The following is a 23,930-nucleotide window of genomic DNA, read 5'->3' as shown; positions in this document are numbered from 1 at the left end:
GGCTGTATATGGCATGGTCTACACCCCATGCTCCCCATCTTTTTCTAGTGCTCTCCGTTCATTCACTCAGCACCGGCTCACTGTTCTGCTTGCTGTCTTTGAGGCATGCACCTCAGGTCTTTTGTACATGTTATTAATCTGCCTGGATTACTGGGCTTCTCCTAGCCCTTCACACAGGTAGCTCTCTCACTTCCTTCAAGTTCTTACTCCAAAGATAGTTTTTCAGTGAGGACTTCCTTGGCTACCTTATTTAAAATTTCAAATGCCCTCCTCCCTTGAATTTCTATTGTCTTTTTTCTGCTTTATTTTTTCTTCTTAGCACTTACCATATTCTGTATTTTACTTATTTATCTTGCTTATCGATGAGCTCTCCCACTAGAATACAAGTTCTACAAGGACAAGAATTTTATTCACTACTCCAGGATCTACGACAATGTCGGGGACATAGTAAGTACTCAATGAATATTCATTGACTTACTAAATGAATATATCATCCGTGTAAGAAAAAAATGTCAGAAAACAAAAGTAACTATTTCTAACAAAGTAAACATCTATATCCATGCATAGAAAGACGTACTACCAGTTTACTTCTAAGAAAGGAACTGAGAGTGGTTTGGGAGTAGTAAGAGGGACTTTCACTTTATCTACCACGTTTTTCTTTTTTCTTTTTTTTTTGAGACAAGGTTTTGCTCTGCCACCCAGGCTGGAGTGCAGTGGCGTTATCATGGCTCACTGCGGCCTTGAACTTCTGGGTTCAAGTGATCCTCCTGCCTCAGCCTCCTGAGTAGCTGGGGCTAATTTTTTTGTTTTTGTTTTTATAGTAGAGATGGTGTCTCCCTATATTGCCCAGGCTGGTCTCAAACTCCTGGGCTCAAGTGATCCTCTTGTCTTGGCTTCCCAAAATGCTGGGATTACTGAACATATAATCAGTAATCCCAGAATGGAAGGCCTGTAGGTGTGAGCCACTGTGCCTGGCCTGTTTGAGCTTTTAATGAAAACATATTCTTATACTACTTAGCTCTTTTCAATGAGCTAATTTAATTACATTTATGACTATTTTTGTTTCTTTTTCAGGGAAAAGGGAAATAATCTAACAACAACAGGCAAATGGTTAAGTAATTTATGGTATATCCAGACTTCAGAATTTCCTTATGAAATTCTTAGTTTTACAGATAATTCAGCTGGGTGTGGTGGCTCACACCTGTAATCCCAGCACTTTGGGAGGCCAAGGTGAGCGTATCACCTGAGCTCAGGAGTTCAAGACAAGCCTGGCCAACATGGTGAAACTCTGACTCTATTAAAAAAATAACAAAAATTAGCCAGGCCTGGTGGTGTGCACTTGTAGTTCTGGCTACTTGGGAGGCTGAGGCAAGAGGATCGCTTGAAACTGGGAGGTGGAGGCTGCAGTGAGCTGAGATTGCACCACTGCACTCCAGCCTGGATGACGGAGACTTTGTTTCAAAAAAAAAAAAAAAGATAATTCATTAACTCATGCTATCATTCTGTTAAATCAAAAGCAGCACAACAAAACTATATAATCTCAATAGTGTTTGTGGAAATACATCTCTCTTTCTACCATATCCCTCTTCTAACTCCCAATATACTCCCAGAAGAAAAGAGACCAAAATTATAACATGTAACTAGCAATTTTATAGGGGACAGAGATTCTTCTTTTACATTTTTTGGTATTTACTAAATGCTTTAGAATGATCATGTCATCTCTGTGATTAGAAAATTTATTAAAATTTCAAACTAACACAACTGTCACCTTTTTATATTCAACCTTTAATCTTGTCAATATTTTTACTGATTTTTGTTCCTAGATTTTATTAGTTTTTGCTTTTTTCAGTCAGAGTTAGCAAAGATTCCCCTACTTTTCCTTGTAATTTGTATACCCTTTCTTGTAAACTGGTATTTGTAAATGTTTGAAGCACCCTTCTCCACTGTGTAATTAATCTTTATTCAGATGTGAACATCTTTTGAATTGTTAACTGTTTATATTCTACAGATCCTTAGGTTTTATAAAAACCTTTGTCCTATTTTAGCCAGGAACCAAATCCAGTGCTATGTTCTCATTTCTTTAAGTTTGTGGAAGTACAAATGTTATGGAATCCAAAGCTACTCTTCATATTCAAAATTATACTGGATATAATTTTCCCTAAAAGCTTGAACTTATCTTTATAACTCAATCATTTAAATACCATTAATCTGAGAGAATGTTTTATTTGGCTTCCTCTTCCAAGTTGTTCAGTGATTTTGTTAAAAAAATTTCTTCTTTCAGATGTTCATTTTCAACAGTGGCAAAATGACATTATTTACCATTAATTTTTTTTCCCATTGTTTTCTGGAGTTTCTACAAAAAGATTATTTGCCCCTTAGAGATTTCCAATGTTTTCTGTATAGTCATTTAATATTTATTATTGTCTTGTTCTAGGAATTATTTCTTTTTCTTTTGGTTCATTCTTTTTATCTAAAAGTCTGCTTTCTTTGGTTTCTAATTACTTCACATTTCTTATTTACTAATAATAGTAATGTACTATTTCTTCTAATAGTTCTTCTGGTTATGTGTCTTCTCTGTTCAATTCCTTTTTTTTTTTTTTCTTGCTCTGTCACCCAGCCTGGAGTACAGTGGGGCGATCTTGGCTCACGGCAACCTCTGCCTCCCAGGTTCAAGCGATTCTCCTGCCTCAGCCTCCCAAGTAGCTGGGACTACAGGAGCCTGCCACCAATCCTTTTTTTTTTTTTTTAAATGTTTTGCTTTTAGCTATTTTCTGCTTTCCTATCAGTCCACCAAGTTTACTTAGACTTTTTTTCTTCTTCTCAAGATATTTATAGTGGTATAATACTTTGTGGGAAAACTTCATAATTTTTACAGGACTTTCTCTTTTTTCCCACTAGTTTTCTTTTACTGCTCTAGGGCATGATCCACATGACAAACTATGATTAATGCCATCCATCTTCCTGGCCCTCCTCAGTACTTAAAATATTGAGACTTTTAATTTTTTTTTTTCCTTTTTAGAGATGGAGTCTCACGATATTTCCCAGGCTGAAGTGGCTCTTCACAGGTGCAATCATAGCACACTATATATAGCCTTGCACTCCTGAACTTAAGCAATCCTCCTGCCTCAGCCTCCTCAGTAGCTGGAACTACAAGCATGCACCACTGTGTCTGGCAAGAATTTTTATTTTATGCCTCACCCTTTAATGACTTCTAATTTCTTTTTTTTTTAAATTTTATTATTATTATACTTTAAGTTTTAGGGTACATGTGCACAATGTGCAGGTTTGTTACATATGTATACATGTGCCATGTTGGTGTGCTGCACCCATTAACTCGTCATTTAGCATTAGGTATATCTCCTAATGCTATCCCTCCCCCCTCCCCCCATGACTTCTAATTTCATAAGATAAAATCCACATGCCTTATTATTCATGGTGCTTAAGGCCCTGGAAGGTCTGGCTCCTGCTGCTTCTTGCCTGTGCTACTTTCCCCTTTGCTGCTACACAGCAGGTGCACTGGCCTTCCTTGTTTCTGGACTCACAAAGCCCCTTCCCCACTGCACAATCTTCAAACATACTTTCCTTACCCCCATTTGTCACCTGGGATTCCTTCTCATATTTCAGTTTTCTTTTCTGCTTTTTTTTTTTTTTTTTTGGGACAGGGTCTTGCTTTCTTGACCAGGGTGGAGTGCAGTGGTGCTATCACAGCTCACTGCAGCCTCAACCTCCTGGGGGCTCAAATGATTCTCCTGCCTCAGCCTCCTGAGTAGCTGGGACCATAGGTGTGAGCCATCACGCCTGGCTAATTTTTTTTTTTTTTTTCTGTATCCCCAGTAGAATGACTACCGGCTATTTTTTTTTTTTTTTTTTTTTTTTTACTTTTCGTGGAAACATGGTCTCACTATGTTGCCCAGGTGGGGCTCCAACTCCTGAGCTCAAGTGATCCTCCCACCTTGGCCTCCCAAAGTACAGGGATTATGGGTGTGAGCCATTGTGCCCAGCCATACTTCAGTTTTGAATTTAAATTGTCATCTTACAGAGATACGATCTTTGAGCATCTATGGGTCTCTCTCTCCAAACACAGCACGCCGTTTATTCCTTCATAGTGCTTATTCCAATTTGCAATCATTTGCTTGTTTACTTGTTCATTATTTGTTTTTTCTACCGGACTGTAAGAGATAAGGGGGAGCCATACATGCTTGTTCATCACTGTATCCCCAGCAACTAATATATCACTTGGCGTTTAATGCAGGCTCAATAAATACATGAATCAATGTCAGGACTGAATGACCAAATAAACAAAGAAGAAGATACATTCAGCCACAGCATGCATGACATCTCTTATTTCTACTAAGCACGGTATTCAACTTAGCATAACGCCCAGGATGGTGTGAAGTATACCTTCTAACCTAATAGGATGACTCCATCTAATAAGTGATGAGCATGTGTTGTCCTTTTTAGTGTTATAGACCCTGGAGATCAAGAAAGCAGTTGCTCTTCTCTAACATAGGCCTTCCTTGCGGCAAATTACCATTACTAGCTGCATGAAACTGAATTGGAACTAGAAAAGAATTTTTTTCCACCATGCCTTCATTTCAGGTGAGTGTGTGTTCACTGGGAAAGTCTTTGTTTTACCTTTCTTCTGTCCTCTCATGAACTTCATCAACAATGATATGGGAAACTCCTTGTAGAGCTGTGTCTCCTTCTAGCCTTCTCAGCAGCACTCCCGTGGTGCAGTATAACAGTCTGGTGGCTGAGGACTTACACATGAAAGGGCAATATAAATCATTAATAAAATTTTCAAAAAAGGGAAACATTACTGGAAAGCCATTTTGAATGGATAGGGATAAAAAATATTGAAAACACCAGTAGTTCCATTTAATAGGAAACCATACTAAATATAGTTTCTTGCCAGGGACAGTAATAAAAGCCTTTCTACTTCATATCAAAATGTTAAGATTTTCATAAAAAGCATTAAAAAACAGTGACTAATGAAATCAGTTCTCAATTTGTCTGCTCCTTATTTGGTTAAATGGATTATGTCCGCAGTTCAAGAGTAAAACAGTCTTTACTAGATGACTTCTGCCAATAAAAAATAAAAAGCTTTACAGAGGAAATTTAGTACAACCAAATAAGAGTTTTTTTTTTTTTGAGACCGAGTTTTGCTCTTTTTGCCCAGGCTGGAGTGCAATGGCGCGATCTCAGCTCACTGCAACTTCCGTCTCCCAGGTTCAAGGGATTCTCCTGCCTCAGACTCCCGAGTAGCTGGGATTACAGGCCTGTGCCACCACACTCAGCTAATTTTTGTATTTATAGTAGAGATGGGGTTTCTCCATGTTGGTCAGGCTGGTCTCGAACTCCCGACCTCAGGTGATCTGCCTGCCTTGGCCTCCCAAAGTGCTGGGATTACAAGTGTGAGCCACCGCACCTGGCCATAAGAGTTCTTATACCAAAATATTTCTTAATATTTCTAAATATTTAAATAAATGATTACCAAAGATAATCATTAATTTAAAAATAACCTCAAAGTATATATCCCAAATTGCCCATGAATCTCCTAACCCCCAAAACTTTTTATACCTAAAAACCATAAATTTCTGTTACCAGGAAATAAGCAGAGCATACAAACCTTGACACTTTCTAACCGAATCTGGTATCCCACGGTCAGACCCACCCTCTCTACTCTTTCTTTAGCAACGCGTTCAGCAACAGAGATTGCAGAGATTCGTCGGGGTTGGGTACAGATGATGTTGGCTACCTTCTCAGGTGGTCCATTCAGAGAATCATCCAGAATAAACTGTGGAATCTGTGTGGTTTTCCCACATCTGTATATTAAAACAAATAAGTCCTAAAATGAAGTTTTCAAGGGCTAGTTAACTAAAGAAGCAATCATATGGAATGAGAAAAGTGATAAAGCTAATTAGAATAAAAGTTGTTCAGTTTCAGGTATTTTCTAAAACTACCTCCTGACTTATTACCAAGAGGTGGGAAATTCTAGGAATTTGCACTCCAATCAAAAGGACAATCAAATAATAGTTTAATAACATCTGTAAAATTGGGACTATTGAACAGGCATTAAATCAAGGTCTGTAAATGCTTCTAGGAATGTAAACTCTACACATGAACCCTAAAGAAAAGGAGTATTAGCTTATGATTATCAAAATATTTTATAGGTATTAATTTAGCTATGATTAGGCTGAGGTTAAAAAGATAAACTAGAAGATACAAATTATTACCATATCACTGAGTCTGGACACAAATAAAATTATTAAATTGTATACTCTTGAATAAATAACTAAATTAAGTCTGCAACTTGTCCCTACTAAATAGGAGAATGTAAAACAGGAAAAATAACGCACCACAATTAAGTTGTTTTTAAAAGAAAAATAAAGGCTGGGTGTGGTGACTCACGCCTGTAATCCCAGCACTTTGGGAGACCGAGGCAGGCGGATCACTTGAGGCCAGGAGTTCGAGACCAGCCTGGCCAACATGGTAAAACCCCCCTCTCTACTAAAAACACACAAAAATTAGTTGGGTATTGTAGTGCCTTGCACCTGTCATCTCAGCTACTTGGATGGCTGAGGCATGAGAATCACTTGAACCCAGGAGGCAGAGGTTGCAGTGAGCTGAGATCATGCCACTGCACTCCAGCCTGGGTGACAGGAAATCAGAATAAATTCAGAAGATAAAAAGCTTTCAAGCTAAATGTTCTAGAACTATCCTTTAAATTTAAACATGAGCCTTGTTAAAAGTCTTCAGCTGGATTTTTTTTTTTTTTTGCCTTATGTCTCAAGGCAGATGTACATAATGTCTATAAATCCAGCTACAGTTTTTAACAAGTTGAACTGGTTATGGTAACCAGGGTGCATATAATATTTATAGATGAAAGCTGCAGATGAATAAATTGCATTCTTACCCAGTCATACCACTTATGACAACCACCTGGTGCTTACGCAATAAGTTAAGAATGGTTTCTCTTTCTTCCCAAGCAGGGAGTGATTGCCTCTCTTGCAGAATGGACTGGAACTGTCTGGAAGCCTAATAAAATCAAAGATAAGACATCAGTTGGTTTACTTTTTTTTTTTTTTTTTTTTTGAGACAGGGTCTCACTCTGTTGCCAGGCTGGAGTGCAGTGGTGCGATCACGGCTCACTCCAATCTCCACTTCCCAGGCTCTAGCGATCCTCTCGCCTCAAGCTCCCAAGTAGCTGGGACTACAGGGGTGTGCCACCATACCCAGCTTTTTGTATTTTTTTGTAGAGACAGGATTTCACCATGTTGCCCAGGCTGGCCTCAAACTCCTGTGCTCAAGCAGTCCACCTGCCTTGGTCTCCCAAAGTGCTGGGATTACAGCTTTTTTTTTTTTTTTTTTTTTAATTATAGAGACAGAGTCTTGTTATGTTGCCCAGGATGGTCTTGCACTGCTGGCCTTGAGTGATCCTTTGTTGGATTTGTTGGGATTGGATGTAGAGGACTTTATTCAGAATGCTGCTCAGAGAATCAGCCAGAATGAGTTGTGGAATCTGTACATTAAATAGTTTTCCAACATCTGAATAAACTGAAAGATTTCCTGGGTGAAATAAAGCCCTCTTGCTTAGCACATATCCAGTTCTTCCCAACAAGAGTCTCTATACCAGTACTGTCCAATAGAACTTTCCATGTTGATGGAAAGGTTCTATACCTGTGCTGTCCAATACAGCAACACCTGGCTACATGTGGCTAGTGAGCACCTGAAATGTGAAGAATAGTATTACTGAGGAACTGAATTTTTAATTTTAATTAATTAATATAAACAGCCAAACATGGGTAGGGGCTACCATATCAGACAGCATAGCTCTAAACAATATCAGATTTTTACTTAAATCAATAATAGAAAAGCACTCACTAAAGGTTACTTTTGAGAGGTCACTACAACTATATAAATCAATTTCATGTTTAATGGCCAATGCTATAAACATTGCCTTGTTTATTAAAACTCTGGCTATACTTTTGAATACTGGAAGAAATTTACAGGAACATGCCATTTCCTACGTATAATTTTATCATAAACTTATCACACTGATCAAATTGAATATCTAATTTTTTGTTTCTATCCTCTTACCTACAGTGCAACTTATATACATTGTGATGTTCTATGGGTATTGCACTACATATGTGATGGTGTTATATGGTGTCAAAAATCAGACTCACAGAACTTTAGAACTAGAGGGCCCTTAGAGAGCATTTAATCCAATTCCCATATTGGTTAAGCAACTTGCCTCTGCCCTATCTCTAATCTTTGCCCTCAGGGTTCACTTATGAATTCTTTTAAAATAATCTTCATGTGAATGGGGTAAAAACAAAATGGACTTTAGAAACAGAATTGGCTAAACCACTTACTAGCTATGTGACCTTGGGCACATTATTTATCCTTTCAGTCTTTGAAACAGGGTAAAAGATCTTCCTTATCCTTCTCCTTTTATATATTAATTTTTTCTAAGGTAAATCGCAGTATTTGTTTTGTTTTGTTTTGTTTTGTTTTGTTTTTAGAGACAGGGTCTCATTATGTTTTCCAGGCTGGCATTGTCTCAAGTGATCCTCCTGCCTTAGCCTTCCAAGTAGCTGAGACTACAGGCATGTGTTACCACGCCCGCCTGGCTCTAAACCACAGTATTTGTTTTTGTTTTGTTTTGTTTTGTTTTTGAGACAGTCTTGCTCTGTTGCCTAGGCTGGAGTACAGTGGTGCAATCGTGGCTCACTGGAACCTGCACCACCCAGGTTCAAGCAGTTCTCGTGCCTCAGCCTCCCAAGTGGCTGGGATTACAGGCACCTGCCACCATGCCTGGCTAATTTTTGTATTTTTAGTAGAGACGGGGTTTTGCCATGTTGGCTAGGGTGGTCTTGAACTCCTGACCTCAGGTGATCCACCTACCTCAGCCTCCCAAAGTGCTGGGATTACAGGCATGAGCCACCATGCCTGGCCATTAAACCACAGTATTGATATTCCTTTTACATACCAGATTGTCTGTCACAGTACCAAAGGCACATGACTCTGAGACTATTTGGCATATATGTGTGTGTTTGCTATGTACCAGCTATAGGATTTTCCAAAACCATCTAGCATATGCACTTAAGTTTGCTGTGGCCTGTAGAAACTTTGACCACTCAGGGAGAAAAAGAACCAAAAGAATATTAGGGAAGGTAGCCAAAGCTTCCTAATTCCTAATCCCATCATCCAGATATTAGGGAGGCAATGCTACTCATTCTCTCAGCATACCCTACCTGTTTCATTCGGAACTGCTTGCAGATTTTACCATTTTCAGCATGTACTGACTTTGCCTGCCAGTCATATCTTTTGGAAATCTTTTTCTTAAGGTTCACATAGCTTTCATTCTCTACTATAACAGGTGCAGGACCTTCATCCTCATCTGACTCCTCAGATTCTGATTCTTTTTCAACTTGAAGGAAATAAAAGAAAACATTTCAGTATGGGGCCCTTTCTTTAACAAAAGGGGAAAGTCGCTAACAGAGTATCAACAACAAAAAGTCAAAATGGAGAAAAAGTTAAAACTTGAATAAAGTAAGTTCATTCATTTCTAGTATTTCTATTTCTAAAGAACTTACAATGCATCCTCAAATAAACTTTTATCAAGCATAAACAAAGTAATTAACATTAAAAGAATTCGCAGTGAATGTTTCAACTATATGCAAGTGTCCCCAAATCCCAGAACATAAAACAACACAAATGTCTATCAAATGATGAATCAATGAACAAAATGTGGCATGTCCACATAATAGAATATTATTCACTAATAAAAAGGAATGATGTAGTGATATGTGCTAGGACACGGATGAACCTTGAACACATTAGCTAAGTGAAAGAAGCCCATCTCAAAAAGCTGCATATTGTATAATTCCATTTCTATGAAATGTCCAGAGTAGGCAAATCCATAGAGAGACAGCAGATTTGTGGTTGTGAGGGGCTGGGGGAAGGGGAAAATGAGGAGAGACTGCTATGGGTACGTGGGTACAGGGTTTCTCTTCGGGGTGATGATAACGTCCAGGGATTAAAAGGTGGTCATTGTTGCACAATTCTATAAAAATACTAAAAACCATTGAATTGTGTATTTTAAAAGAGTGAATTTTATGGTATATAAATTATGTCTCAATAAAACTATTATTTTAGAAAAAAAGTCCATGACACATAATTTTCATTTCCCAAGGAACACATTTGAATCCCATGCACTAGAAGCTGCCATCTGGGAGTGGGTCGGGTGGTTAGTGAGTGAACCTGGCTAACTGACCAGCAGCCACATCTCAGAACAGCGTCACTGTTCTCTACTCATTGAAGTTTACCCAAGGACTCTTATGAAATAATACAAACTTTTGTTTCTCTGGAAGAAAGATAGATAGCAACAAATAAAAGAGGATCTTTTTTTTTTTTAAAGAAATAGAGTCTCACTTTGTCTCCAAGGCTGAAATGCAATGGCTCACTGCAGCTTCTACCTCCGAGGCTGAAGTGATTCTCCCACATCAGCCTCTTGAGTAACTGGGACTCAGAGGCGTGCACAACCATGGCTGACTAGCTAAGAAAATATATATATTTTGTAGAGATGGGATCTCGTTATGCTGCCCAGGCTGGTCTCAAACTCCTGGGCTCAAGCAGTGCTCTCACCTCAGCCTCCCAAAGTGCTGGGATTACAGGCATGAGCCACCACACCCAGCAGAGACTTCTTTGAAAGGGGCTTACTTGTGGTGTAAGAATCTGCACAGTAGGCCATGCGTGATGGCTCATGCCTGTAATCCCAGCACTTTGGGAGGCCAAGGCAGGTGGATCACCTGAGATCAGGAGTTCAAGACCAGCCTGGCCAACACGGTGAAACCCTGTCTTACTAAAAATAGAAAAATTAGCCAGGCATGGTGGCAGGCGCCTATAATCCCAGCTACTCAGGAGGCTGAGGCAGGAGAATCGCTCGAACCTGGGATGAGCTGAGATCATACCACTGCACTCCAGCTTGGGGGACAAGAGTGAAACTCCATCTCAAAAAAACAAAAATAAAAAGAATCTGCACAGTAAACCTAGATCTAGACAAAGCTAGAAGCCTGCACAAGTATTTGAGGATTTAGGGATTCATAGAGCTATCCCTAAAGAATTCTGGGGGTCTAGTACACCAAAAGCAGGAGGGTATGGATAGTGGTATAGAAAGCAAAATATCTCTAAAAATTCATTTGAAAGTAATTCAGTACACAATATAAGAAATAAACATATGAAAACCAAATGAATTAAATAAAACAGATTTTCTGAGAAGGTACCTTAAGGTCCTTCCAAGCCTCGGATTTTATATAGTTAAACATACATCACTACAAACTTTCAACTCGGAGCCCAACCACAGCAACACAACTGAGCCTTACAATTAAAGTCAGATACAATTACAGTTCAGGGAATTCTCATTCCCTTTTGCCCATGGGACTGAATGGCTTGTTCAGCTTGTCCAAGATCACTAAGCCATCCTAGACCAGCCTTAAAAGCTTTGACTTCTAAACCCATCATTCTGAATGCCTCCCTCCACAAGATCAATGCCTTACATACCTTCTGGAATTTGATTAGAAACAAAAGAATTATTTGGAATCACTGGTTTATGACAGGCAGGATTATTTATTCTGGTCCTAGAGGGTACTGGCAGAAAGTTCACAGGAGGGACACTATACTTGTGATGGGTATTCATTAGTAACTTGACTATTTCCGATTCTTCCTCTAAAAGGGTTATCAAAGAATATACGACAGGTTCCGAAGTTTCTGCAAATGTCAAGGCCTTGTCATAAAGAAACTCAGAAATATGTAAACGACAAGCCAGAGGTAGGTTCTCATTGGTGGAATAAAATGCCACAAGGGGAGCTTGGTAGGGATATTTGTGGTCTTTAGAAAATCGAATTTCAAGTTCATATAAAAAAGATGCATCTTCATTAGCATTAAGATGAGAATCATCTACACTTCTTTCTATTCTTCCAACAATTTGATTTGGGGGCACTTCATGTTTGAATTTGCATTTTGATCCAAATTTACAATTTCCTTTGAGGTAAAATTTACAGATTTCAAGTGAATTCTCTTGTACAGTTTTGGTACTTTCTTTTGGCTTGGATTTGCGGAATCTACTTGTCAGATACTTCAGTTCTAACCCAATGGTCCAGACTCTGTTCTGAATTCTTTCTATAAATTTTTCTCCACAGATGGACTTGAGAGCAAACGCCTCTTCCTGTCGCTGTTCCATACACTCATCCAAGCTTATCTGGTTGACTGTCTCAGAGATCTTCATCCTCTCTCCAAATGTCTCTGAAAAACACTGGGTAAGGAGATGCTCTAGTGATGCTCCCACATCTCCATCACACATCCTCAAGACCGCTTGACAGCGTTCAATATTGAAACCATACCTGTCAAGGACAAAACATGACAAAAATGACACATAAAAAGCAGTATCACACCATTACAGTAAAATTCATTTAAATATGCTTATATGAAGTTATGACTATACATAGGCAGGGCTTGTATTTTGAAAAAGCATCCCTGATAACAACAAGCCCTCCTGAATGACCCCTTCCGTTAAGATGAATATTAGGCCTATCAGGCATTGCTGGAACCCACATAATGGGAAAGTATACAAAGAGGAGTAGTGGGTTTATATGATTTCGGTTTCCTTGAATTCTTTCCCAACTCCCGTAAATGATCAAAGCAATCACCTGGAAAGTTTTTGCACTGCAAATGGGGAGACTGTAAATTCTGGAACATAAGGCTCCACTGGGGCTAAGCCAGCATATTCCAAAGGATCCAAGTCGGGAACGAGGGAAGGTTCCTGTCCAGCTGGCCAGTACCGCTCATCGTTACAGCAATCAGGCTCATCATCTTCCTCCTCCCCAGAAATGCCTCTTCTAGCAAAGGCAACATTTTCATATATTAGATATTACTTTCTACTTACTTCAAAGAAAAATTTAGCAAAGGTCTAAGAATTTAATTCATAGGATCCTGACTACTCTTCAGTTGCTGATTTAATCTTATATTGAACTATTAATTTTTATCTTGGCAATTAACATTTACCAGGCATTTATTAAATGCCAGGTACTGTGTTAAGTGCTTTGTATGAACTAACTCCTTTAATCTTCCCAATAACTGTACCAAATACTACTGGAATGTCCTTTTTTTTTTTTTTTTTAGATGATCAACTAAGACTCAGAGAGGATTAGTAATTGCCTAGGTTACACATTAAGGAGCAAATAGAGATTTTGCCAAAGGCAGACAGATTCCAGAGCCTGTGTTCTTAACCACAGAAACCTTGGCTATCCTCTCTCTTCTCATTCATAAAAAAAACTATCCCTAATTGTTTGTTTTGCTACATAATCTCCTTTTCTAAATCTAAAACAGATAAGAGATTTGTAGATAGGATGGAAAATGAGCTGTTCATGACTGGCCACTAATTAATTCTGGTAAATGGAAAGAAGGAATTAACTTCTCCAAATAAAATCCAAAGGAAAAGAGCCAAAACGCAGTAGAGTGGGAAACAACTAAGATTTAAGAGTAAAAGCTTTCTCTTAGGCAGATAGCCATGAAAAGCAAATCCTAAAACTGCACCTGACTGAGTCAATATTTGCTCCTTGAACAGTACTTCTATTTGTTCATTAGAAGGGTTTATCTGGAAGGTTACAGAGAAATCAGTTACTGAATCCATATGAGCACTGCCCTGGAAAAAAATAAAGATAAAAAGGCAATCCCATGGATGTTGCAAAACAAACTCACTCTAAAATTGTGGCTGAATAATTATTCTTGTACTTCTCTTGGCTCACTTTCAACTAATTAAATGGCCACAATAGAATCAGTACTGACACAGCATTCCAAAGATGCACAGGACCTTCACACTGCCAGTATGTTTTCCTTAATATAATAACTGACTCAAATAAAACAATTTACTCAGATCCAGCATCAGCATCTTGTTCTTGCAGGTCTCGGAGAAGAGCTTTCACTTTCTCTTGATTCTCAGAAGTCATATGTAGAGTCTGAAGGGGTACTTTGGCTTTGGGTTTCCATTTTGGGCGTGACTCTCCTTTGCTTACGTTACTGTTGCTAGGTCTATAGAGAACAAAAGAGCAAAATTACACACATACCTGCAATCAGAACTTTTACACTCTCCTCAGGGGTCCCCAAATATACACAATACAAACTGGATTGTCAAGTATCTTACAAAAGATGACAATGAATGTGAGGAGATTCTCCATTTTCTATAGTATTTACTAGACTTCATTATATCAGACCTGCTGGAAAAAAACCTTATCAGATTCTTGGCCAGGCGCAGTGGCTCACGCCTGTAATCCTGGCACTTTGGGAGGCTGAGGCTGGCGGATCACCTGAGGTCAGGAGTTTGAGATCAGCCTGGCCAACATGGTGAAACGCTGTCTCTACTAAAAATACAAAAATTATCTGGGCGTGGCGGTACGCTCCTGTAATCCTAGCTACTTAGGAGGCTGAGGCAGCATAATCACTTGAACTCGGGGGTGGAGGTTGCAGTAAGCCAAGATTGCGCCACTGCACTATAGCCTGGGCAAGAGAGCGAGACTCCACTAAAAAAAAAAAAAAAAACAACAAAACTTAACAGATTCTTAATCATTAATTCTGGCTTCACTAACTCAAGAATCCTTGGGAAAAAGCAATGCTAATGATGGTTTCCTCTGCACTATAGGACATGAAGAGCATTTCATTTCATTCTGCATTAAAATCTGAAAACCACTGAGTTTCATTCTTCCTTGTGAATATTAGGCCCTGGTTCTAAATACCCAATTATCTTTATTTCTGATTATTAAAAAAAAAAAAAAGGCCAGGGGCATTGGCTCATGCCTGTAATTTCAGCACTTTAGGAGGCTGAAGCGGTAGGATTGCTTAAGCCCCAGGAGTTCGAGACCAGCCTGGGCAATATAGCAAGATCCTGTCTCTATTTAAAAAAAATAAATAAATTACACAGCATATATAATCTTTTATGATTTGTCTGATCATTAGGAAATGATCAGTTAAAAATGAGGGGGAGTTGGGAGTTTCACATGCTCCTATCTTAAAGTCATCCTTTATCTTAAAGTCAGTCTTTCTATTTGTAAACTATATGCCAATCTCTTTAATCTCCTCAAGAAAATCATTCCAGCACTTATCCCCCTTTCTACATCACTGGTTTTTCATTCTTCTTTGGATCATACCTATCAGCATACAGACATACTACAAGGTCTACCCTCTTAAAAAAATGAAACCATGCCAAATCCTCCCTTGAGTGCACATCTCCCTGTAGCTACTGCCCCATCTCTCCTCCCTCTAGCTCCCTTATAGTAAAACTTCTCATTTAGGTTATCAAAATCATTGTCTCCGTCTCCATTTTCTTTCCTCTTCTCTCTGAAACACAACCCAATCAGTATTTCCTATGCTAATACAGCTCTTGTCAAGGTTAACCATGATATCCACATTGTCAAATCCAGTGGACAATTCTTAGTGCACATTTTCCTTGACCTACCAGAGCGTTTTTCCACAAATGTGTACCCTCTTTAAGCATACAATTCAATCTTATTGGCTACTCTCCTTTAAAACACCTTTGTCCCTTGGCTTCCAAAAACCACTCTCTTAGTTTCCTACTTCATTGGCAGCTCCTTCTCAATCCTCTTTGTTTTTCATACTTTCTCTTAGCTTTATTTATTTTTTAATTAAAAATTTTTATTGATACATAATAATTGTACATTCTTTATAGGGTTGATAATGGTTTGGCTGCAAGTCAAATCTCATCTTCAATTGCAGTTCCCATAATCCCCACATTATGGGAGGGAACCGGTTGGAGGTAGTTGAATCATGGGGGCAGTCTCCCCCATGCTATTCTCGTGATAGTGAGTAACTTCTCACGAGATCTGATGGTTTTATAAGGGGTGTCCTCCTTCACCTGGCTCTCATTCTCCTTTCTCCTGCCACCTTGTGAAGAAGGATGCGTTTGCTTCCCCTTTCGGCATGATTGTAAGTTTCCTGAGGCCGCCCCAGCCCTGTGAGTCAATTAAACCTCTTTCCTTTATAAATTACTCAGTCTTGGGTATGTCCTTATAGCAGCGTGAGAATGGAGTACATGTGATATTTTGATACATGCATACAATGTGTAGTGATCAAATCAGGGTAATTAGGATATCTAACACCTCACACATTTATCATTTCTTTGTGTTGGGAACATTCCAAATTCTCTTAGCTTTAAAACCTAGAGTGTCCCAGGGCTCAAACATCAGATACCTTCTCTATTCAATTTTATCCAGACTCAGAACTTTAGCATTTATCTATTGAAGACTCATACATTTACATCTCCAGCCTAGATCTTTTTCTTGAACCTCAGATTTATATATTAAATTATCTATTTTATATCTACACTTAGAGAACATCTCCTAACTGGTCTCCCTGCTTTCAACTCATGCCTCTTTATAGTTTATTCTCTACAAAGCACACCCAGTGAATGCTATTGAGTATGGATTCATAGACTGTACACTGCACAAAGGCTCCTGGCTGGGATGGAAGAAGAGGGAGGAAGAGACAGCAAAATCCGGTCCATGCTCTGCTAGCTAAGCCATGATCCTGGTGTGGGGCTATAACTGTCCAAAGGAAGGAGCACCATTTTCTAATTCACATAAAGGCATATACTGAATAGAAGCAACTCTGGCCAGACTGACTGATAATATCACACACCCTTGCCTCAAACCCTCCAAAGGCCTTCTGTCTTACTTCATGCAAAAGCCAAAGTGCTAATAATGGCCCATGAAGTCCTATACAGTCTGGCCTTTCTGATCTAATTGCCTACCACTTGCCTTCTTGCCCACTCATTCTAGCCACATGGTTCTTTGCTATTTCCTAAACCTTCCAAGCACATTCCTGCCTTAAGAAATTGCTATTCCCTCTGCCTTGAATGCTCTACACTCAGAACTTCACAGTTAATTCCTTTACTTACTTCTTGCCTCTCTTCACATGATATCTTATTAGGGGGGCTTTCTACATAAAATAGCAATTCTATTTTGGTATTTTATATCCCTGTTACACTCTTTTATTTCTCTCCATAGCATGCGCCACCTGGTAATGTTATACATTTGTTTATGGTTTTTCTATCTCAAATCCCATTCTCTCTAGATAAGGACAATATTTTACTCCCTGCTGCAATTCTTAGTCCCTAAAACAGTGCCTGGTGCATGGTAGGCATTCAGTAAATACTTACCAAATGAATGAACATCTACGGACTCCAAGAACCTATAATGTCCATGTTTTGAAAAGCTATGGAGCTGTAGCTAACTCAGAAGTTAGGTTCTTAGCTAGGCACAGTGGCTCGCGCCTGTAATTCCAACACTATGGGAGGCCAAGGCAGGAGAATTGCTTGAGCCCAGGAGTTCAAGACCAGCCTGGGCAACATAGAGAGACTATGTTGCTTGCTATTTATAAAGTCTATAGTAGTGTACAGTAATATCCCTAGGCCTTCACATTCACTCACCACTCCCTCACTGACTCACCCAGAGCCAATTCCAGTCCTGCAACTTCCATTCACAGTAAGTGCCCTATATAGGTACCATTTTTAATCTCATACTCTATTTTTACCATACCTTTTCTATAACTAGACATGTTTAGATATAAAAATACTTACCATTGTGTTATAATTGCTTAGAGTATTCAGTATAGCAACATGCTATATAGATTTGTAGTCTAGGAGCAATTGGCTACATCATATAGCCTAGGTGCGTTGTAGGTTGTACCATCTGGGGTTGTACAAGTAAATTCTATGATGTTTGCACAACAATGAAATCGCCTAACTGCATTTTTCAGAACACATCTCTGTCACTAAGTGATGCCTAATTGTAGTTATACTGTATAACATGCAACAGCAAAACATTTACTTTTATTAAATACTCATTAGAATTACTAGAATTCCCATAATTCATTCATTAGTTAAAAGTCAAACAGGAGAGAAGCCTAGATAAGACATCTGTTACTGGTCACCACATGTAACACCATCAGATGATGGCTGATTTGGCTGGAAAATACACAGCTCATCAACCAGAAAGACACAGTTCAGTCATGTTGCACTTTAGGCTGTTCAACATTTGTTTTTTGAGATGGAGTCTCACTCTGTCACCCAGGCTGGAGTGCAGTGGTGTGATCTCAGCTCACTGCAACTACTGCCTCCTGGGTTCAAGCAATTCTCCTGTCTCAGCCTCCCTAGTACCTGGGATTACAGGTGACTGCCACCATGCCTGGCTAATTTTTGTATTTTAGTAGAGACAGGATTTCACCCTATTGGCCAGGCTGGTCTCGAACTCCTGACCTCAAGCGATCCACCCGCCTGGGCCTCCCAAAGTGCTGGGATTACAGGCGTGAGCCACCGCACCTGTCCATGGTCAATGTTAACATCATCATTTTAACATCAATCTATGATGCCTAAGGAATACTTAAAATAATTTTCATCACACTATTTCTGTATTTACTTTCCTAGTAACACTGGGTATAATAGCAGTATTACACTCAGTTCACAGTGTCATGCAACCTACATACACACAAAAGCTGTTATTTCCCATCATGCCTTCAGAAAAGGGTTACAAAGAGGAAGACAATTAATTTGACCAGAATTACTCGACTTTTTTTCCCTTCTCAGCCATCTGTTGTCCCATACATTAGGGGTTGATACCATTTCCATATTTAAACATTCAAAGAGTTATAATGACCTGGAAGGGCGCCTTGATTCACTGAAGATACAAAAGTCATCTCCATCATCCCATATTCTACTGGAGGCCTTTCTGTTGCCGCCACCTCCACCACCACCACCGCCACCGCCACCACCACCACTCCCATGAGATTTACTGGTGTGACTCCTGCCTCCTCTTCCTCCTCTAGAAGACCCTTTTCCACCTCCTTTGCCTGGCTTGCCTTTTCTTCTTACTGAAGAACTCATTTCCACCTGCAAGAGAAAAAAATTAATGTAGACATCATAAAACCAGACGTGTATGATAATCCTTTGTTTGCCAAACTTATGAATATAGGCTAATTTAAAGAAACAAAGGAAAATGCACATATAAAAAGAGCTGGTCTTAGGGCAGGATTCTGAATCTGTTCCAGTGAAAAAATTTTAAAACTGCACAATAAAAAGAGCCAGCCAGTTTAGGGGTAGTATGGATAAATCTTCCCAAAAGATTTATAAGCACTTCTACCTCAGGACTAATATTTAGTGAATGTCTCTGACACAGATTTCTTAACTAAAGATGTACATCATAAACACATGGAGAAGTGTCAAAATACACCATGTCTAGGCTTTAATCCTAGATTCTCATTTGGTTAGATCTAATTTAGAGTTTTATTTATTTATTTATTTATTTAGAGATGGAGTCTTGCTCCGTCAACCAGGCTGGACGATCTCAGCTCACTGCAACCTCTGCCTCCTGGGTTCAAGCAATTCTCCTGCCTCAGCCTCTGGAGTAGCTGGGACTACAGGTGCCCACGACCACACCCAGCTAATATTTGTATTTTTAGTAGAGACGGGGTTTCACCATGTTGGCCAGGCTGGTCTCAAGTGATCCGCGCACCTCAGCATCCCAAAGTGCTCGGATTACAGGTGTGAGCCACTGCACCCAGCCTAGTATAGGATTTAAAAAATCCAGTTGAGAAGTTTTCATGTATTTAATATATGTTTTGACAAAATTTAAATTTATATACGCTCTATCAGGAACACAGCTTGGGCTCAGAGATTCTGCCAAAGGCAAAAGGGAAGTAGGCCATAAGACAGATAGCTCCTAATCTTTTTCCAAAGGACTGACTCCATTTACAGTGGAGTGTGGAGAAGTTCAAACCTAAAGGTGCTTTCAAGAATAGCAAGGTTGTGGGGAAAGGGAGATTACAGGATTAAATGAAGATATAGTTTAGACTGTTGGCCAACTAGTTTGCAGGAAGCAAACCAAGGAATAAGATCACTAGGAAGTTCCTTTTTGGGATTAGAACAAGTATTAAACCAGGATCTCAGAAACTATTGCTTCAAAGAAGCCATATTTTGGTTGGATTAGTTTGTAAAGGAATTTACTCTCCAGAGCATTGTTGAAAACAATTCAGCAATCAACCATGGGCATACCCAAAGCTGTACCTCCCAGAGGAGCAACAACAGAGGCTTAAAATCGTAGGAGGGAAATAGACTTCACTAAAATATTCTAGCCAGTCACTAAAAATTAAACCAGCGAATAACAATAAGAAGCCCCTGAAAGGGGAGAATCAGTACCCAGAGTTGTTACAGTATGTTATCTAAAATGTCCAGTTAACAACAAAAAGTCACAAGGCATGCAAAGAAACACTTAAGTATGACCCATACACTGGAGAGAAAAAGCACAAACTGCCTATGAGTGAGATCAGTTGTCAGATTTAACAGAAAAGGACTTCAAAATAGTTATTATAAGTATGTTCACAGAAATAAAGGAATGCATAATTAAAGCAGTAAAGGAAGGTATGATGACAATGTCATATCAAATTGAGAACATCAATAAAGAGATAAAAAATTATATACATAAAAAGAACCAAATGGGAATTCTGGAGTTGAAAAGTATAATAATTGAAATTAAAAATTCACTAGAGAAGCTCAACCATAAACATGAACCAGCAAGAGAAAGAACTGATGAACTTGAAGACAGACTGACATTGATTATGCAAGCTGAAAACAGAGAGAATGATAAATGAAGAAAAGTGAACAGAGCCTTGGAAAAATGTGGGACACCATCAAGGGTACCATATACATATAATGAGAATACCAGAAGGAAAGGAAAGAAAGAAAAGAGCAGAAAAAATATTCAAAGAAATAATGGTAGAAAATTTTTCTGATTTATTAAAAAGGAAGCTCAATGGCTCCAACTATTAGAAAATAAACACAGAGATCCACAAAATAGACACATTGCAATAAAAATGTTGAAGGTCAAAAGACAAGGAGAAAATCATGAAAGGAGTAAGCGAAAAACAACTTATCACTTACAAGGGGGAACCCCAATAAAATTAATGACTGATTTCTTCACAGAAGCAATGGAGGGCAGAAGGTAATGACATATATATTTAAAATACTCAAAGAAAAAAATAGGGCTGGGCATGGTGGCTCACGCCTGTAATTCCAGCACTATGGGAGGCAGAGGCGGGCAGATCACGAGGTCAGGAGATCGAGACCATCTTGGCTAACACAGTGAAACCCCGTCTCTACTAAAAATACAAAAAATTAGCTGGGCGTGGTGGCACGCACCTATAGTCCCAGCTACTCGGGAGGCTGAGGCAGAAGAATCGCTTGAACCTGGGAGATGGAAGATACAGTGAGCCGAGATCATGACACTGCACTCCAGCCTGGGTGATAGAGCGAGACTCCATCTCAGAAAAAAAAAAAAAAAAAAAAAAAAAAGAAAAGAAAAGAAAAGAAAAGAAAAAATAGTTAACCAAAAATCCAGGAAAGCTATCTTTCAAAAATGAAGGTAAAATGAAAACTTTCTCAGACAAACAAAACTGAGAGAATTTGTTGCCAATAGACCCGCCTCACAAGAAATACTAACAGTTCTTCAAGTTGAAGCAAGTGTCCCTGGATGGTAATTTAAATCTACATGAATAAACAAACAGTACTGTTAAAGGTAATTGAGTAATTATTTTTAAAAATCCACATTTATATTGGACAGTTATTTATTTGAAAACCAGTATAAAGGTATTGTTTCTTCTTTTCTCTGAAATGATTTAAAAAGCAATTATATAAAATAATATGTACATGATGCAATGTTGGGCCTGTAACCTATAAGAAGGTAATATGTATGTAATATATTTGCCAATAACAGCACAAAGAAGATTGGTGGGAGCATAATTGCACTGTGCTGAGAAAATGACTACAGACAGTAAAGTAATACTTGTAACAAGTATAGTTGGGTATATAACATTAATAGATATAATATGTATAACAATACTATAAAAAGGAGGAAAGGAATAGAGCTATATAAAAGTAATACTTCTATGTATCTCTCAGTCTGTTTTCTGTTATAACAGAATGCCACAGACTAGGTAATTTATAAACAACAGAAGTTTATTTGGCTCATGGTAATGGAGGCTGGGAAGTCCAAGGGCATGATGCTGGCATCTGCCAAGTATCATCTCATGGTGGAAGATGGAAGGCAGAAGTGGGCAGAGAGGTACCAGCAGCCAGACTTATTTTATAATAACTCATTCTTGCTATAACTAACCCACTACCATGCTAGTGACATTAATCCATTAATAAGGGCTCTGCCCTCATGATCGAATTACCTGTTATTAGGCCCCACGTCCTAACACTGTTGCATTGGAAATTAAATGTCTAACACATAAACTTTGGGGGTAAACATTCAAACCATAGCAATATTGCTGGAATTAAGCTAGTATAAATCTGAAGCTGTTCATAAACCCCAAAGCAATCACAAAAATACTACATTAGAAAATATTCATTTAATTACTAAATGCAAATGAAAGCATAAAGAACAGAAGAAAAAATAAGACATTGAGACACACAGACATCCAAAAGTAGAATAGAATTAGATGTAATTCCCAGTATACAGATAATAAAAATAAATGTGAGAGAATAAAGCAGTCCAATCAAAAGACAGAGATTGTCAGACTGGATTAAAAAACAGGATCCAAATATATTCTGTCTGCAGGAGAGGCCCTTTAAATTCAAAGACACAATAAATGAAAAGTAAAAGGATGGAAAAAGATGATCTTGCAAACAGCAACTACAAGAAAGGTGGAGTGGCTATGTTAATAGCTGACAAAACAGACTTTAAAGCAAAAAATGTTACTAGAGATAGGGATATTTCTTAATGATAAAAGGGCTAATCCATCAGGAAACGATAACAATTAAAAACACATATGTACCTAATAATAAGGCACCAAAATACACAAAGCAACAACTGACAGAAATGAAGGGAGAATTAGACAATTCAATAATAATAGTAGGAGACTTCAGTACCTCACTTTTAATAATGGTAGAACAACTAGACAGAGGATCAACAAGGAAATAAAAGACTTGAACAACACTCTAACCAACTAGACCTAATAGGTGTCTATAGAACATTCCACCCAACAACAAAATATACATACTTCTCAAGGACACATGAAACATTTTCCAGGATAGATCATGGTGGTGATAAAAGAAACCTCAACACATTTTTTTTTTTTTTTTAGACGGAGTCTCGCTCTGTCGCTCAGGCTGGAGTGCAGTGGCACAATCTTGGCTCACTGCAACCCACCTCCCAGGTTCAAGCGATTCTCCTGCCTCAGCCTCCCGAGTAGCTGGGACTACAGGTACCCACCACCATGCTCCCCGGCTAATTTTTGTATTTTTAGTAGAGATGGTGTTTCACCATGTTGGTCAGGCTGGTCTCAAATTCCTGACCTCAGGTGATCCGCCCACCTTGGCCTCCCAAAGTGCAGGGATTACAGGTGTGAGCCACCGTGCCCAGCCATAAACCTCAATAAATTTAAAAAGAAAGAAATAATATGAACTATGTTCTCCAACCAAAATGGAATTAGAAATCAAAAGCTAGAAAAAATTTGGGAAACTCACAAATATGTGGATATTAAACTAGGTCTTCCTAGGTATTTCTTTCTTCAAAATTCTTGATGATTATACATATGTATTCAGTGTTTATCTTAAGTTTGTCTCTCCTTTCTACTCCCAGAAAGCTCTTTGAAAACAAGACTATGTCTGATTACCACTGTACCCTTAATACAGTGTCTAGCATATGGTAGGAATTCAATATCTATTTGTGGAATGAATGATTGAAGGTTGAAAAAATGACTTATGTGGGAATGGAGATTTGTTCATCTATTTGTTCATTCCACAAATATTTATTGAGCACTTATTATGTGCCAGATCCTGGGGATATAACAGCAAAAAAGAC

General features: G+C 38.7%; 1 protein-coding gene across 2 annotated transcripts in view; it reads right to left on the bottom strand.

Annotated features, from left to right (window-relative positions):
- The window catches only part of DHX57 (DExH-box helicase 57), an 80,862-nt gene that overhangs the window by 54,743 nt on the left and 2,189 nt on the right, over positions 1–23,930 (bottom strand). For both annotated transcript variants that reach the window (XM_003262760.4, XM_030800082.1), the window contains exons 2-9: positions 18,729–18,961; positions 13,936–14,094; positions 12,714–12,902; positions 11,569–12,407; positions 9,261–9,436; positions 6,917–7,038; positions 5,630–5,825; positions 4,636–4,760 (exon numbers count right to left, since the gene is read on the bottom strand). In XM_003262760.4, the coding sequence (XP_003262808.1) occupies positions 4,636–4,760; positions 5,630–5,825; positions 6,917–7,038; positions 9,261–9,436; positions 11,569–12,407; positions 12,714–12,902; positions 13,936–14,094; positions 18,729–18,955 (2,033 nt within the window). In that variant the 5' untranslated portion in view covers positions 18,956–18,961. The remainder of the gene's footprint in view (positions 1–4,635; positions 4,761–5,629; positions 5,826–6,916; positions 7,039–9,260; positions 9,437–11,568; positions 12,408–12,713; positions 12,903–13,935; positions 14,095–18,728; positions 18,962–23,930) is intronic.

Source organism: Nomascus leucogenys, chromosome 19 (assembly GCF_006542625.1).
Source record: "Nomascus leucogenys isolate Asia chromosome 19, Asia_NLE_v1, whole genome shotgun sequence".
In the NCBI taxonomy this organism is placed as follows: Eukaryota; Metazoa; Chordata; class Mammalia; order Primates; family Hylobatidae; genus Nomascus; species Nomascus leucogenys.
Note: the sequence above shows the minus strand (reverse complement) of the source record. Positions and strands in the feature narration are given on the sequence as shown.